At 38.6% G+C, this 16,606-nt stretch overlaps 1 protein-coding gene across 2 annotated transcripts in view; it reads right to left on the bottom strand.

Moving 5' to 3' along the window:
- plod2 (procollagen-lysine, 2-oxoglutarate 5-dioxygenase 2) overlaps positions 1 to 16,606 on the bottom strand; it is a 77,241-nt gene that overhangs the window by 15,507 nt on the left and 45,128 nt on the right. Inside the window, exons 8-14 of one of the 2 annotated variants that reach the window (XM_079806964.1) lie at positions 11,843 to 11,944; positions 7,886 to 8,011; positions 7,669 to 7,790; positions 4,675 to 4,779; positions 3,694 to 3,819; positions 2,564 to 2,705; positions 1,152 to 1,214 (exon numbers count right to left, since the gene is read on the bottom strand). In XM_079806964.1, coding sequence (XP_079663090.1) covers positions 1,152 to 1,214; positions 2,564 to 2,705; positions 3,694 to 3,819; positions 4,675 to 4,779; positions 7,669 to 7,790; positions 7,886 to 8,011; positions 11,843 to 11,944 — 786 coding nt within the window. The remainder of the gene's footprint in view (positions 1 to 1,151; positions 1,215 to 2,563; positions 2,706 to 3,693; positions 3,820 to 4,674; positions 4,780 to 7,668; positions 7,791 to 7,885; positions 8,012 to 11,842; positions 11,945 to 16,606) is intronic. The other variant, XM_079806965.1, reaches the window with a different exon arrangement.

Raw genomic sequence — 16,606 nt, 5'->3', positions numbered from 1 at the left:
AAGAAAAGGTAGTTAGATACTACAAATTATATTTTTAATGGAAAAAGTCGAACATTCACAATTCAAAGAAAAATGAGTAAATGTTAAATGAGCAATAAACAAAACACATCCAAATAATTTAAAGTAAATAATACAAACAAATCACAAATAAACATCATAATCTGTAATAAATAATGTGTGATCATTAAAAATTGGAGGACAGGTGTTGGGAACGGCTGTGAGAGGGAATGGAACGGGATCACAGGGAAGTGCTGGGAAAAGTGCAAATCCAGGAATCAACATTCCTGTTCACTGTACTACAAGCAGGGACAAGGATTCTTGCATCTAAATATGGGAAGATCCAGACTTACTCTCAGTCTAGACTTTAAAATGTTAGCATAGTTATTGAATCCAATGCAAACATACATATGTAACAAGTGCTACATAACTACCTAGGCTGAGATAAGTCATGGAGCTCATGAGGGTAAGTTTCATGTTATTGGTATTGGTGTGCCTGGGAGAGGGTTGCTCTTGGATATAGATGTCACTGCAGGGAAAACTATAATGCAGGATATCTATTAGATCCTTCACTGGCTTTTCCACCACCTAACTCAGGAGGGGTGTATCATTCTATGGTTCTGTGTATATGTATATATAATATCTGGTGCTTTGTCCAGGTTAACCCCATCAAAAAGAAGAGGCAGCTTATCAAAACAATGGCATCACTTTCCCAAAGGGTTCCGCTGGTTAGCTGAACACATCTGTCAGTGCAAGATGTATTCTAAAATGGCGGTATGGGTTTAAATCAAATGTTTGAATGCCTACTAGTACATGCACCTAAATGTATGGAATAGAAAAAAAACATGAATAAAAAGGGGATTTATGGTTTTTCCACATGCATAGTAATTTAACTGCATAGTATTTCTTGGGAATACATGTTCTGTATTCTGACAACAATGCTTGTGATCTTGAGATTACATAATACTGTATGTACCTCAAGCAAGCAAATATTAAAATGTTAGTGGACCTTTCCTTTCCAAAAATAGGCATTTATTACTACATTTAGTATTTTAGTATGGTTGGAATATTTAACCATTTGGAAAAGTGACGCCTTGCTTTAAAACATTTGTATCTTAAATGATATAAGATAGAATAATCAAAACAAGAGGAACCTTTGGGAGTCTGAGCATATGGAATGTTTCCGGAGAAGGAGATTCTCTTTCTCTGTGTACTGTCTAAAATGAAGGAAAAGCACCATGTAAATTATATAATGAGACATAAACAGTGCGAGTAACAAAGAGGTAGAGTTGCTAAGAAATTAGCATATTAAGGGAAGACTGTCCTTCCAGGACAGTTGAGGTGCTTGTTTTAGTTGGCTGATTTTCTGTTTAGAAAAGATCTATGCACTGCCTTAAGGTGTCCTAAGCAGTAGACAGGAAGTATTTTAGTTAGAAAAACAGCAGAGTTAGTTATTAGTGGTGTAGGATGTTTAAGGAGAGGCAAAAACGCACAGCCAGACATTCCCATTGGTTCAATGTCACATGTTACTTGTGAAAAAGGGAGCGAGGAAAAGGATGATGAACACTTTGAATGCATCACAGAGGCTGCCATAAACGGACAGAGAGGTCATGCCTTCACAACAGCACATTGATGTCCATTGAATACTTGCCAGTTACATCTTGGTCACAGAAGTGCAGCAGATGTTTAAAAGCAATGAGAAATCAGGCTAAAATGTCATATGCAAACTAATACAGAACAACGGCTGTTTTAAAGGTTAACTGCTTTATCATCCACTTTCCTTCATCCCCCCCTTTAATCCAACTTAAATTCTATCGACAGAATATGTGACATGCTGTCAGTTACCACATACTGATCCCTCAGTTTGCAAAAAAACTAAGATCTTATTAGCAGTAATGAATGTACAATGGAAGTTTATGGGGAAATGTATTCTAGAGGGATTGGATAACTGGGTTAACTAGTAGTTTTGTGTTACTAACATAATTCATGTGGGTGGAGTTTGCTTGCAAGCAGTACTTTAAGAACAGTATTTATGTATGTATCATGTTTCCATGTTCAAGATACAATTTTAAATATTGGCACATAAATAACTTTGCACATAAAAGTTAGTTAAGCAATTTTTGTTTTGGTCTCTTCCATTGTAAGTGCATTACTTTGAATGTGTTTTTTATTTCTTATTAATAAACAGCATGCCATAAATGCTGTTGATAGAGCTTAACTTATATACAGTATATATATATATATATATATATATATATATATATATATATATATATATATATATATATATATATATATATATATATATATATATATATATATATATATATATATATATATATATATATATATATATATATATATATATATATATATATATATATATAATATAAAATACAATTATATAGTTACCATGGATTTTTTATATTAAACAAATTATATTAAATTAACATTGCATACCTAAATACTTCAAACCCCAGACTATCATTAGATAAATTATATAATTTTTGCTGATCTAGATTACATTTTATTATAATTGTACTGCTTTGTGTTCAAGCGGTCATACCACGTCTCTGGCATTCCTGCACATGGCCATGTCAGGGTCCAATCTCTCCAACACAAAGACATTCCTCTCTTTGAGTTCATTCCTCAGAGTCTGGCCCTTAATGAGGTAGATGTGGGCCATGAAGGGGATGTTCCACACACCACTATTTACACAAGAAAGGACAAAACATTTCATTTTTGATATAGTGCACTGCTGTATATATTCCACAAAAATATTAAGCAGCACAACTGTTTTTAACATGGACAATAATAAGAAATCAGCATATTACACTGTTTTTTGACGGGTCATGTGACACTGAAGACCGGTGTAATGATGCTGAAAATTCAGCTTTGCACCACAGGAATAAATGACCGGTTATATGCTTGTCTCTCTCTCTCTCTGGCTTGGTAAACCCTACAATATTGGGACAAAATGTCCCCACAAAAAAGGCAATATCCGAAATCTTTGTGGGGATATTTTTGGTCCCCATGAGGAAAACGGCTTATAAATCATACTAAGTGATGTTTTTTGAAAACATAAAAATGCAGAAAGTACGATAGGTGCATTTTAAAAATCATTATATCTATGGAAAGTCCCCATAAAACATAAAAACACAACGTGTGTGTGTGTGGTCCTGGAAAAATGTCCTCACAAAGATCCAATATCCAATTAGTTTGAACCCTATGAGCAAAAACAGCCTATATATCATACTAAGTGATGTTGTTAAAAATGTAAAAAAGTTTTCTGTGATGGGTAGGTTTAGGGTTATTGTTAGGGGATAGAATTTACAGTTTGTAGAGTATAAAAATCATTATGCGTATGGAGAGTCCTATTTTTAATATTGTGTTAAAATAGATTGACTTTGTTAGAGACAACCTGGTCTCACTCCCAACTCGTTGACACGCAGGGTGGTCCATTGATTTATTTTATATCTATTTTTTATTTATGCTATACCAAACCCCATCCCTAAACCTTCCCATTTGTGTATTATATGATATAAAACACAGGATATAACAGGCAGATCCGACTGCAGGCACAATTTATTCAAAAAGTACAAAAATTCCAAGTGTTCCGAGGCCAAACGATTGATTTTCTTAACTGTAATTTCAGATCTCAATCATTTATGAATCACAATCTCATAAGTCACTCACACACGCTTTCCTTGCACGATGTCAATGTAGTCCTCAGATCTTGCATAATAACCATCCAGGCTCAGGGCTCCCCAAAAGTTGGACCACAGTTTTCCGTGACGGGTAACAAGGGGGCCAATTATTTTTCTGAGGTAGAAAAATGATAAAGGAAAAGATAAATGACACACACACAAAAAATCAGCTCATAAATGTACTATATAGGCCTACTAAGAAGGCCTTCAAGAAGGCATTAAGACTACAGGAAAATCTAATGCTTAAAAGCTGACCACAAAACAGGTGTAGATTTGCTGTACTGAATTTTTTCAAGTAAGTTGTTAACATGATTCATGTGAGAACATTTTCTTGTGTGAGGTCGTGAAGAGTGCTTCTTTTTATTCATGAACACCAGAGCAGTTTTATATGGTATGGTTTCTACAATCATGAGAGTGACCCTGAAGTACCAGAGTCAAGCCTTCACATCTAAAGTGACCTTAAACTCTACACGCATAAAGAATATCACTTTACTGAGGTAAACATGTCATCCAAAACACATTAGTGGAAATTATAGTGTTGGTCAACAATGTGAAAGCAAGCAAGTAAAATTCCACATTTCTACAGCTACCAGATACGATTTCACTCCACGAGCCAGAGGCAAGAGTTCCCAAGACCTCTTAAAATATCCGAAAAGGGTTTCCTCCATATTCATGCGAAAGAGCGCTTAAGGTTGTCACGTTAAATGTGACTGAGTTCAGGCTTGTTTTTTAGTTTAAGTCAAGTGGCATTTTAAGAGTACATGCGATATAGAGCAGACTGTTTCTATGCGCCATGGGAAAACAGGAAGCCACCCATGCTTATTTTTAAACCGTGAGGGACTTGCATTCAGTCGGCTGTAATGTTCCTGTGGTTTTAGCACTTGAGGGATCCAAGTCCTTTCCCTCAGACAAAACGGTTACTGTGGAAGATTCCAGAGTATTGAAATGCTTAGCATCAAAGTGAAGCTACCTGTTTTGCTCGATGAGGAGCTTCAGGGTCTGTCGGTTGGTTAGCATCACATCGGCATCAATGCTGAAGTAATAATCACAAGAAAGATCCTTCCGGCATGAATCCCTGGAAGAAAACAATGAGGGTGTCATTATTAATTTTGGCAAAATTCTGTGTAATATTAATTCTCTCAAAGTCTTTAAATGCATCACAATTCTTTTTGAACTTGCATTTTTTTAAGTTGCAAGCCACCACCAGCGTTTTTGATAATTCTTACAAATTAGACTACAACATGCATAAGCAATGCTTTTATCTCTGTTTTTGATCCAGAGATTGTGTACTCTTTCAGAAGATTCAAATTCCATCAATGGTAGGAAAGCACTGTCTCATAAATGGGAAAGAGTAAATCTTGGGCGGGGAAAGAGTAAATCTTGAAACAGTGTATCATTAGAAAGATTTAGGACTGTAGTTTCAATATTTGACCACTATTTGTGATGTGGTTTATAGTGACAAATTTGATCATTTCTGAGTGCAAAAGTGCCAAATCAATCAGTAGTTTTTGATTTCATATACAATAACAAGGCATTTTTGCATCCGCTCTGTTTTATTTGTGATCACAGGTTCGCTTCCCAACATCTTTCACGTGTTTACTTGATATTCCAGTAGGAAAGATTGAATTGATAGCAAATGGAACAGTCTTTTGTCCTTTAGGGTGGCCGTGATTTTGCCAAGTAAGACATGTTCCTGGATCAACATCTTTTGTTGATCCTGGAACAATCCTGTCCAAAAACATAGTTCTAACCCTTTCTAAACCTTAAACCTAACCCAGTCCATAAAAGATCTCTAAAATCCAAGGGAAATGATAGGTGAATAAGAATGGTGTAGAAGCCGCTAACCATAGTTGTAAGCCTAAATTTGACATACACTGTTAACTTGTCCCTCAAATCTGATTGGTTGTTTGGAATGTTGTTCCAGGATCAACAAGGATGTTGAACCAGGAACCTATTTTACTTGGTGAAATCATGTTCACTGGCTTGTGGTTATTTTATTTTCCTCAGAAATTTGAAAAACTGCTCATATTTGCCAAGTCAGATATCTGAATATAAACCCAAACATTTATCAACATACATTATTCAGCCAAGACCAAACTGTATGAGCCCTTATATGCCACACAAAGTATTTTAGAAGAAGAGACAAAGTTGATACTTAAATGAAACATAAAGGACAACCCAAGTGTCTTTAAGTAATGTTCCCCTGAGTATCATTCTGTTCGATTTTTAATATTTATTATTTATGTATTCTTCTATGTTCAGCTCTGAAGCACAAAAGCAGGTGTCTGAAACAAAAATGTTTAACGTCTGCTCTGACGTCTTACGCAAGCCAGCATTTTTCAAACCTACTAATTAAGACGAACACATTGCGTGATATCACCATGACAGCAGCCACTAATGCCAAACAGACATGCAGTGAAAATAGCATCAGGACCAGCTAAAATAATCAACATACGTATTTGCACATCCCACTGAGTCGTCCTAAAACCTATTTGATGTTGTATGACTTCATACATCCACTAAAAGGGATGTTAGTTATTGGGATTGTCTGTGCAAATCTCAAACTGAAATTGTATATGTGAGTTTAGAGGTGGCTCAGGAAAGTCAAGGCAGAAAATATTATGACATTCATACTTTCTCTAAGTGTGTTAATTTCTTTTGCAGTCATTGGGCCTCATTCATGAAACACGAGCAGAACGAATTTGTGTGTAAATCATTCATTAAGCCGCTCTGACGTAAATTTTTGGATTCACATATTTTCAAAATGTTAGTTGGTACAAAAGAAATTGTGCAAATGGTGCGTAAAACATTTGAGAAGTTCTATGTTCCAATTTAGGCAAACTGATGACATTGCATTTTGATGCACTATGTACCATAATAATATTTCAAGAGTTGATTTGCCCCGTTTTTTGTTTTTTTTTACTGTTCAACATTGGGTAATAGGCAGCGCTTGTCACTGTCACTTTTTACCAGGCTGTCCAATCACAGTGGAGGAGGGGCGGGACAAAAACTACACCGAGCAATCATCCCACTTGTACACCGACTGAACAACAATAATGGACAAGTTAATACTGCTTTTTACTGCATTCAGTAATATTCTTCAAAATGACATACTAGTAACACATTACTGCCATGGATATTCTGTATCATAGCAACCAAAGTATTTCAGCATGAAAAACGCTGCCCTTGCAAAGTGCTTTCAAGCGCCACCAGCTGGCCGTTTTCAGAAGAGCACCAGGCGGTTTTAGTTGACTAAAAATGCTTTGGTGGACACACGATAATTGAATATTTATTGCTAGGCATATGGTCAATTAGTCTCTTTAGCATTTTTGCAAAATACTGGAGCCAAACCTGAGAAAGAATTCCAGAAGATTCCACAGCGTTCCTGCACACGTCATTTGCAGTTGTAACTCATGGGTGGGGATTATGCTAATTATGTATGAGCGTGCACGTGCGTCCTATTTACGAATGGTTGGAATTCATTTATATACACACGTTTAACTACAAAATCTGTGGTATACGAACTGTTTGTGATTCTGGAGGAGAGTTTTCGTAAAGGTCCATTTTACGCGCAAATTTCTCAGAATTTGCTCATATATTTACGAAAGTTTCATGAATGAGACTCATTGAATGAAAGTGGTCATATACAAGCAGATTGAAAGGGTTTTGGAGCCGGACTGGGAATCTTGGGGACAGCAGTGTTTGGGAGAGTACTAAACTGAAAGCAAATAGAAGGGTTCACGGGAGCGTCTTCTGTGTTTCGTTGGTACATTGCTATAGGAGGGGCAGATTTACTGCTTTGTGGTGAGCCGGAAGTTGTTCCTGTGTTTTTTCATTTGTAAGGAGCAAAAGGTTTTTGTTCATCTTTGATCAAGAGTTTGAGGTTGAATTACTCAGATTTGCATTGTAATTTACTTTATTTGCATATTTTCGAGAGTCACTCTTAAATTAAAGGGACGCTTACATTCCCATGTTCCTTGCTTCTCCTTGAGTCAAGTTCTCCTCTGGGCCAACAACCTTAAAACTGCGGAATACATCCTTGTTCTCTTCCCAAAACTTCTGTATGTGCTTCTCATGGTAAACCTCCTGAAGAACAAGACATGGAACAAGAACGGTCAAAGACAGACTCTAAAATCCAAAAGGTCAAATGCTTCTCACTGCTTTGTCAGCCAGACACTCACACTGTTGTGAACAAAGATGTTCAGTTTATCTTTGGGATAATCTAGGCTTAGTAACCGTTCAAGGAACTCTGGTAGGAATGGAGTCGGCTGCTCGATGTATACACCAACAGTCACTTGTGGAAATTCCTGTTTAGATGAAGAGAAAAGTCTGGTCAAACAATATTTCTTCGTGCAGTTGAGTTATTCACAATGTTTTCAATTAAAATATCACAGCAAGAGCCATTTTTTTGCACAGTGATTGTGTATTTCAACATAAATATTTTGCTGGAAACTCAACTAAATATTGTTTATATTTTAATTACCATGTTCCTCCATCCTTTCTCTTTGGGCCAAAGGCAGGGGAACACCCTTTATGGATAGCCAATCCATCACAGGGCTAACACACAGAGGTATACTCAATAACCATGTGGTAATGCTTTTTTTAAATAATAATCCATGGAATTAAATACTTGAACAATATAAAAGATACATCATCTAATTAGATTTTTGTCCCTTTATTTCATAAATGCAAAAAAAGATAAGGTTATTCATTACAGTAGTATCAGCGTCACATTATGTAACACTTAAATGAAAAACCAACTCACTCAAAAGAGTACAGTGAACCATTTATAAAACGATTCATTCTGAACGTATAAACTACAATCGGAAAGCAGTGAAATGGTTGATGGTCTATACCACACCTGTGACTGTACACCATATTGACAAAAGTTTTGGGACGTCTGCCTTTACAAGCACATGAACTTTAATGACATCCCATTCTTAATCCGTAGGGTTTAATATGGAGTTGGCTCTCTTTTGCAGCTATAACTGCGTCAACTCTTCTGGGAAGGCTTTCCACAAGGTTTAGGAGTGTGTTTATGGGAATTTTTGACCATTCTTCTAGAAGCGCATTTGTAAGGTCAGGCAGTCATGTTGGAACAGGAAGGGGCCATCCCCAAACTGTTCCCACAAAGTTGGGAGCATGAAATGGTCCGCTAGGTCTTGGTATGCTGAAGCATTAAGAGTTCCTCTTAACTAAGGGGAACTAAGGGGCCAAGCCCAAAACCTGAAAAACAACCCCACACCATAACCCCCCCTCCACCAAACTTTACACTCGGCACAATGCAGTCAGACAAGAACTGTTCTCCTGTCAAAAGTCAAAACCAGACTTGTCCATCAGATTGCCAGACAGAGAAGCGTGTTTGGTCAATCCAGAGAACACGTCTCTATTTTCACATTTCTTTATGGTTCTCTCTCATGTGTGAATAATGAAAAGCTGCCCTGTCCTTCACACTGATTATGTTATAGCAAAATAATATATAGTAACATCATACCATCCAGCCCTATTTCTCACATAGTAAGAAGCGCTGCTGGAGGTCTGAGAGAAAGTAGAAGCATCTTTCCCATGACATTGAGCTTAAGGTTACATGGATCGGTCACCACTACTTTTGTGGTTCTTGACCAGCTCACTAGATGAAACGGGAGCTGAGTGGCACCATGTAATTTCCCAGTTCCGACCTTGGCTCTTGGTTTCTGAAGGGAGTGTCCTAGAATCGAGCCAAATGTCTTTAAATTGTTACCGACAGAAGAGCAGGGACTAAACAGGAGACACAGGGGATTCTGCGGAGTCTAGACCAGGACAGTTTTCTTTAACGGGGCCCTTTCAACCTCTGCAAAAGCAGTGTGAGAATTTGAATTCAACAACCAGCCCAAAACCACTGAGCAGATGAGAGTGGTACGACCCGGCCACTTCCTTTGACAAACAACAGACTTTGGGCTGGGCCTTGTCTCATCAGCCTTTCCAATGCTTTTTTTGCAATAAATCAAATGTATCTGATGGGTTAAAACTAGGCTTTTTGTTTCACTTGACCAGTCATCTGTCAATGACCGAAATGAAAATGTGCTCTTGCCATTTGTGCTTTAAACAAGACACAGCCCAAGTATATCTTATATCTTTATATACTTTTCCCTCCAACAGTCTAAGATCCAGTTGATCCATTCCTTGATGCTGATGGTCAATATACTCCATTTTGCATTGTGCCTAACAATGCCCTTCAGCCGTGACTATACTCACAATACAGCATTGATAACATATCTCATATCATGCAGATTCATGAGGCAAAATGTGCTCCATTTTCTAAGTGATTGGATTTACAATCTCTGCATGGAGGACGATAAAACACTCAAAAAATTGTGACGGAAGGGCCAAGGCATAGCTAGAGATTTGGGATCTTTTGACTTGGGCCAATAAGCACCCACCCAGATCAGCCTAAAAACCATCTAGCAATGCCGCCAAGCTACCAACCTGAACATCTTGGCAACCATTAATGTAATATGTTTAATAAAAATGTCACAAACTGGCATTTATCACACAACAGACTTCACTCTGATGACATATTAAACACTTCTGCAATCATTTAGTCTGTTTAAACCCTGCCCCGCCACAATCGACCGCAAGTGAAATGCCCACTTTTATAAACTCAATCAACAACTGATGGATAGACTCAAGTCCCTGCCTATTATTTTTCCTTTTTTATTAATCAGGGTGATACATTTGTTTAGCAATTTGTTTTTGTTTAGCAATTAAGCAATATATTTGTTACAGAATTTACTTGAGAAAGCCAACTGAAATCATATTTACCGTAAACTATTTTTATTCTTCCAAGACAAAATATTTTGACTCTAACTCCTCCTAGAGCACCAAACTTGGGTCAGACCTTCAGACTGTTCTGACTCAGTGTGCTATATCTTTTCTAACTGATCCGACTTATGCTTTACGTAAAAATGAAGATTAAAAAGATAACAATCTCATAGACTTACATTCACAGAATTTTCAAATGAGCCAAGACTGTTCAAACTCCTGCCTATCTATCTGTCTATCCATCCATCCATCCATTTTCTGATAGACTGTATTCCCTTCAAAACTGTCAAACTTTAAGCTTTAAAACTACTTTAAACTTCAAACTTTTGAAAAAAAAAAAGCTTTTAAAACTTCTTCAAACTTTCTGGTCAGGCTCTCCCAAACCAACTTCAATTGTATCTACCAAATGACTATTTAACTACCAAATTGTATCTAGTTGTAAGTTGATATTAGCTCAGGTCCATTAAATAACATTAATAGATGTTACTTTTGAGTGTGTAATAATGTATTAATAAATGTTAACATGAAATAACAATAAGAAATAGCATGTATTAATCTTAGTTAATGTTAACTGATGTAGTTGACTACAAATGGACAAATTGAACCTTATTGTAAAGTGTTACTACTGTAACATCACACAAAAAAAAAAAATCTGATTCCGTTTCATAATGACTTTAATAATGTTCTAGAAACCACTCAGAAAAGCTTAGCAGTGTGTTAGGAAATGCTGATAAACGAAAAAGGTCAGCTCCAACATTGTGGTGAATTTTGCAAAGGCAAGTACTACAAGCAGAAATGAGTTATTTCCACACCAGTAACTCAAGCTTAATGTACAGTATAGAACGAAAACTTTTTGCCAACCTTAGCTGAACCCTACGACAAATTTTCAGGACAACCGCTGTAAGTTGCCCTGTGGATAAAACCCCACATTGAGCCGCCCGCTAAAGAGAGGTCTGGTTGACAGCAACACCCCAGTAAGTGAAACCGTTCTAAAACCAAAAGCCATTTCCAGCACCACAGCAGTGCACAACTTCCTCTTCCTCAAGTGGCTCCTCATGGGCATTTATCATCTTTTTAGGAGTGTTTAAAGTGTCATAGGGTGCATAACATGCATGTTATTGTTGGAAACTGCACATAGTTCCCATGCCTCACTTCTTTTAGCTTATCTCAAATTGTAAAGAGAAAAGGAACTAGTTATTCACGTAACATATACAAACATGTTTTAATAGCGCTGGAAATGTTTCATTGTTTTAAATGGCAGTTTTAGGATATAACTTTCTGGTGCTGAGAGGAAAAGGAACAAAAACAGCCACTGTGGCTTTCATTGGATGACTCACTTTAAGCTGAGACAAATCCACCATGTCTTGGTCACAGATGGTACAGCCTTGCTCATAGTTCCACACATTAGGGATGTAGTTGGCCAAGTAATTAAAGTATATCTGTGGGAAAAAAAGTTAAGTTATTTATTTTATAATACATTAAAAACAATATATAGACTACAAGTCAAAAGTTTGGAATCATTAAGATTTTTTTAACCTGTTAACTGTCAGCCCCCTTTTTGAAAATATACATGAAAATGCACTATCCAAACTTAAATGGTTGCAAGAATGCTTTGGAATATAGACATACGTTTGGTCTCATTTTAAAGAAGATTATGAGAGCAGATTTCATTAAAAATTAAAGTATGAAAAAGTTATGAGAATTTACATTTACCGTAAATCAAATGTACTGTACTAAATATTTTATATAAAATATATACTTTACAAAATTACAATCAAATCAATGCCAAATGTCTAACCAATTTGTGTTCCAAATTTGAAGTTGATATCACAAAAATTGAAGTTCCCATGAGATTTTGTTTAGGCACTGAACCACAAATAGCCACCGGGTGTCATTGAAATTCCATTGATTTTTTTTATGCAATCTCCTGTAACAAATGTATATATTTTTGTCCAAATATCACAAAACAGTTGGCAAATATAGAACCATGAGACTCAGACCTTTCCGACGATATGTGTTTTGTCAGGATTAGAAAAGGTTTTTATTGTAACGTTTTTTAAATAAATGTCGTAATATGAAGCATGACGACGCCCACTAGGGGAGGAGCCTCTATAAGAATTTAGAGTACCGTTTCCATGGTAACGCAAAATCCGATTTCAAAACTGTTTTCACAGGAGGAATCTCGAGTTCGTAAGCTTTTGAATGATATTCAAGTTTGTCAACATTAGATCAGGATAAATATAGGATATAATTGTTTTAAACATGCAGTGGCAAATGGGCCCACCGGTGGGCCAGTGACAGTTAACAGGTTAATGGTTTTGAAAGAAGTCTTCTGCTCACCAAGGCTGCATTTATTTGATCAAAAATACAGCAAAAACAGTATTATTGTGAAATACTTTTACAATTTTAAATAACTTTTTTTCTATTTGAATATATTATAATAATTTATTTCTGTGATTCAAAGCTGAATTGTCAGCATCATTACTCCAGTCGCCATAATAATCATAAATATTTCTTGAGCAGCAAATTGGCATAATATTAGAATGATTTCTGAAGGATCATGTGACTCTAAAGACTGGAATAAGGATGCTGAAAATTCAGCTTTGAATCACAGAAATAAATAGCATTTTAAAATATATTCAAATAGAAAAAAAGTTACTGTTTACTGTTTAATACTGTTTTTGCTGTATTTTTGATCAAATAAATGCAGCCTTGGTGAGCAGAAGAGACTTGAAAACCATTAAAACATCTTAATGATTCCAAACTTTTGACTGGTAGTGACTGGTATATATATATATATATATATATATATATATATATATATATATATATATATATATATATATATATATATATATATATATATATATATATATATATATATGTATATATATGTATTCTAAAATATGTATTCTACATGGTCCAGATGATTTAAGCTCCAGGAGAGGAAATGTCCACCCATATCCCAGCCCAGCATGTAGTAGTTAAATCCAATTTTGGTTAGGACAACAACCCAAATATGTATCCTGCTGTCAAATTTTCATGAACTACTGTAACTAAAACTATAATTATCACTGGACTGTTACTTTAGATGTATAACACAACACACATTACCCAATGAGTTTTGTATCTTTTGAATTTACAGCATCACAGGGAGGGAAAACTTCCATCTGGTGGTCCTTTTGCATTTAAACTGTGTTATAGATCAAGCAGATTAACTGTGTTGAAGGGAATAATGTTCTTGTTCTTGTGTGTTGGCTTATGGGGAAACGCCTCTTTTTATCTTCGATCAGGATAATGAAATTTACTTGTTACCATAAACAGGTTGCCTCAAATTTTGCTGTGTAAACCTTAACTATTTATTTTTGATTGGTGCGATAAAGGTATGCCCACCCTCTGCAAAGCCCATGGGACCCAAGATCAAATATTATTTACACTGAAAAATATTTGCTATTTTTATAACACTTCTGTGTATTTTCCAACCAGAAACATAAGACTACTACTATAACAATTAGAACTAGGGGAATCTGTCAAGATACAATGACAACATGCTTGTATCCAAAACGACTTGCCTTTATATATAGTTGTGGATTTTTTTAAGTGATATGGCACCTTCATTTAAAACTGTCCATGTGCCAAAGCTTTGGGTTCCCTTTCGAGGGAACTTCACACTGCGTCCACTAGGGACAGCTTTGGGAACGCCCACAGCGTGATAGCGTCTGATGCACGTATGTCAACTCAGCCAATGGCGAGAGTGAGCGTCACGGGCGGGTGACGTCACGTCCAGGAAAGGATAAATATACATCCGGTCCGATCGCACTTCAGCTTTTCTGCCTCAGCTAAGCGATCTGTGTGAAAAACTGTCTCTGTCTACCTATTGTTGTCCGTCAAAAGCACAATAAGTCTCAGTTTAAAAATGGCGAATGCATCAGTATTCAAACAGTGTACTCCTCCGTGTCCCCGTTTCCTTACGGGTGGAGATACACATGATTTGTGTGTGATGTGTTTGGGAGTGGAGCATGCTCTGTCAGCCTTCGAGGGGGCTGAGTGTGAGCATTGTGAGAAGCTGCCGCTTCGCATGCTCCGCTCCCGCCTGTCACTCTTTGAGAAGGGTGATCAGGATCGCGTTCCCTCTGGTTCTGGACCCGCTGCTGCTGAGGCACAGCGGAGAAGGACATCATGGGGTTCGCAGATGGATCTCTCGGCGGGGTTTGAGACGAGCGCGAGCGCTCTTTCTCTGCCTTCACCCGGGAGATCTGTCGCTCAATCTCTGGTGTCGGAAGCCCGCGCTGCGGCTTCTTCCGCCCAGAGTGAGAGCCCGTCGCTTCAACACTCCAGCTCTGAGGAGGTGGATGTGTTGAGCGTCGGATTGGGGGAAGATGATTCGCCATCTCTTTCCCCCGCACACGAAGAGCTGGTGGAGGTGATTACTCGCGCTGTGGCGAAGTTAAATATTGATTGGCCAGCCGAGAAACAAGGCGCTCGTCCGAAAAGCAAATTAGACGAGCGCTTTTTGACGTCAAATGTGTCACCTTCACCACGGGGTCTTCCTTTCTTTCCTGATTTACACAGTGAGCTGTGTAGATCATGGAAGAAACCATATTCATCACGTCTTTTCAGCCCTCAAGTAAAAACATACAGTGATATAAGGGGGCTGAAAGAATATGGTTATGGGGCGATGCCTAAAGTGGATCAGACGCTTGCTAGTTATCTGTCCCCTGCGTCAGCATCGTCCCTGAAGGCCCCCACGCTCCCCACTAAACCATTAAAAACAACATCAGGGCTAGTGGGGAAAGCGTACACGGCAGCAGGGCAGGCTGGTGCATGTTTGCATACAATGAGCATTTTGCAAGCGTACCAGGCTGAACTGCTGGGGGATTTGGATGGCGGCGAAACAGTGAGCCCTGAGGCAGTGCGCGAACTGCGTCGGGCCACAGATTTATCTCTGAGAGCCACCAAGGAGACCGCTAGAGCTATTGGGCGGTCTATGGCAGCCTTGGTGGCGACAGAGAGACATCTGTGGCTCAATTTATCTGATATTAAGGATAAAGACAGGGCTTTTCTCCTTGATGCGCCAGTTGAACCCGCTGGTCTGTTCGGCGACGCTGTAAATGAAGTCGTCGACAGATTTCAGGAGAATAAAAAGCAAGCGGAGGCTTTTAAAAAATATCTCCCGCGCCGCCACCAACCCTCTGGGGCTGCTGGGCGTGAGCAGCCCCAGCCGTCTAGCTCTTCGTACAGGCAGCAGCAAAAAGAGAGTGTCGCATCTCGTGCTCCACCTCAGAGATACGGTGGGCCAGGTCGGCACTCTCAGCCGAAGCCTTCTAAGCCGAAGACCGACCTGAGGGTCGTGCTTCAGGCGAAGAAGGCTTCAGGCCAAAAGAGGTCCTGACGCCAGCAGCGTCAGGTCTCCGAGGGCGCCCCCCCGCGGGGTGGATTGGTGTTCACCTCAGTATACGGTGCCCACTCCACTTCGTTGCCCTCAGGGGACCGTTCTGCCAACCCCGCCACCCTTGGTGCTTCGGGGCGCAGCGGTTTCCAGCGAGCTCGTGACTCGGCGTCCACAGGACAAGGTGTCACACTCGCAGCCTCCAAGGAGGTTAGAAACACAGCCAGATCGGTTAGGTGCTGCCAGTACGCTTCAGGCCGCCGAGATGGTTGCAGTGGAAATATCAGAGACCAGCCTCGAGAGGCTGGTTCCCTTAGTAGATTTTCTGGCAGAATGGAAACGTCTACCAAATATATCGCTATGGGTCCTGCAGACGGTAGAAAAGGGGTACAGAATTCAGTTTGGGTTCCACCCACCTCGTTTCAACGGAGTGCTGGTAACATCAGTACGTCCCGAGCAGGCTCTGATAATGGAACAGGAAGTAGAAACCTTGTTAAAAAAGGAGGCTATAGAACAGGTCCCTGTACAGAACAGAGAGTCGGGTTTTTACAGCCGGTACTTCTTAGTTCCAAAAAAGGATGGAGGGTTGCGCCCCATATTAGATCTTCGTCGTCTGAATCGTACGGTCAGGAAACTAAAATTCAAGATGCTGACGCTAAGTCAGATTGTGACCCAAATCAGATCCGAGGATTGGTTTGTCACAATAGATCTG

Source organism: Gobio gobio (genome assembly GCF_949357685.1).
Source record: "Gobio gobio genome assembly, chromosome: 23".
Classification (NCBI taxonomy): Eukaryota; Metazoa; Chordata; class Actinopteri; order Cypriniformes; family Gobionidae; genus Gobio; species Gobio gobio.
Note: the sequence above shows the minus strand (reverse complement) of the source record. Positions and strands in the feature narration are given on the sequence as shown.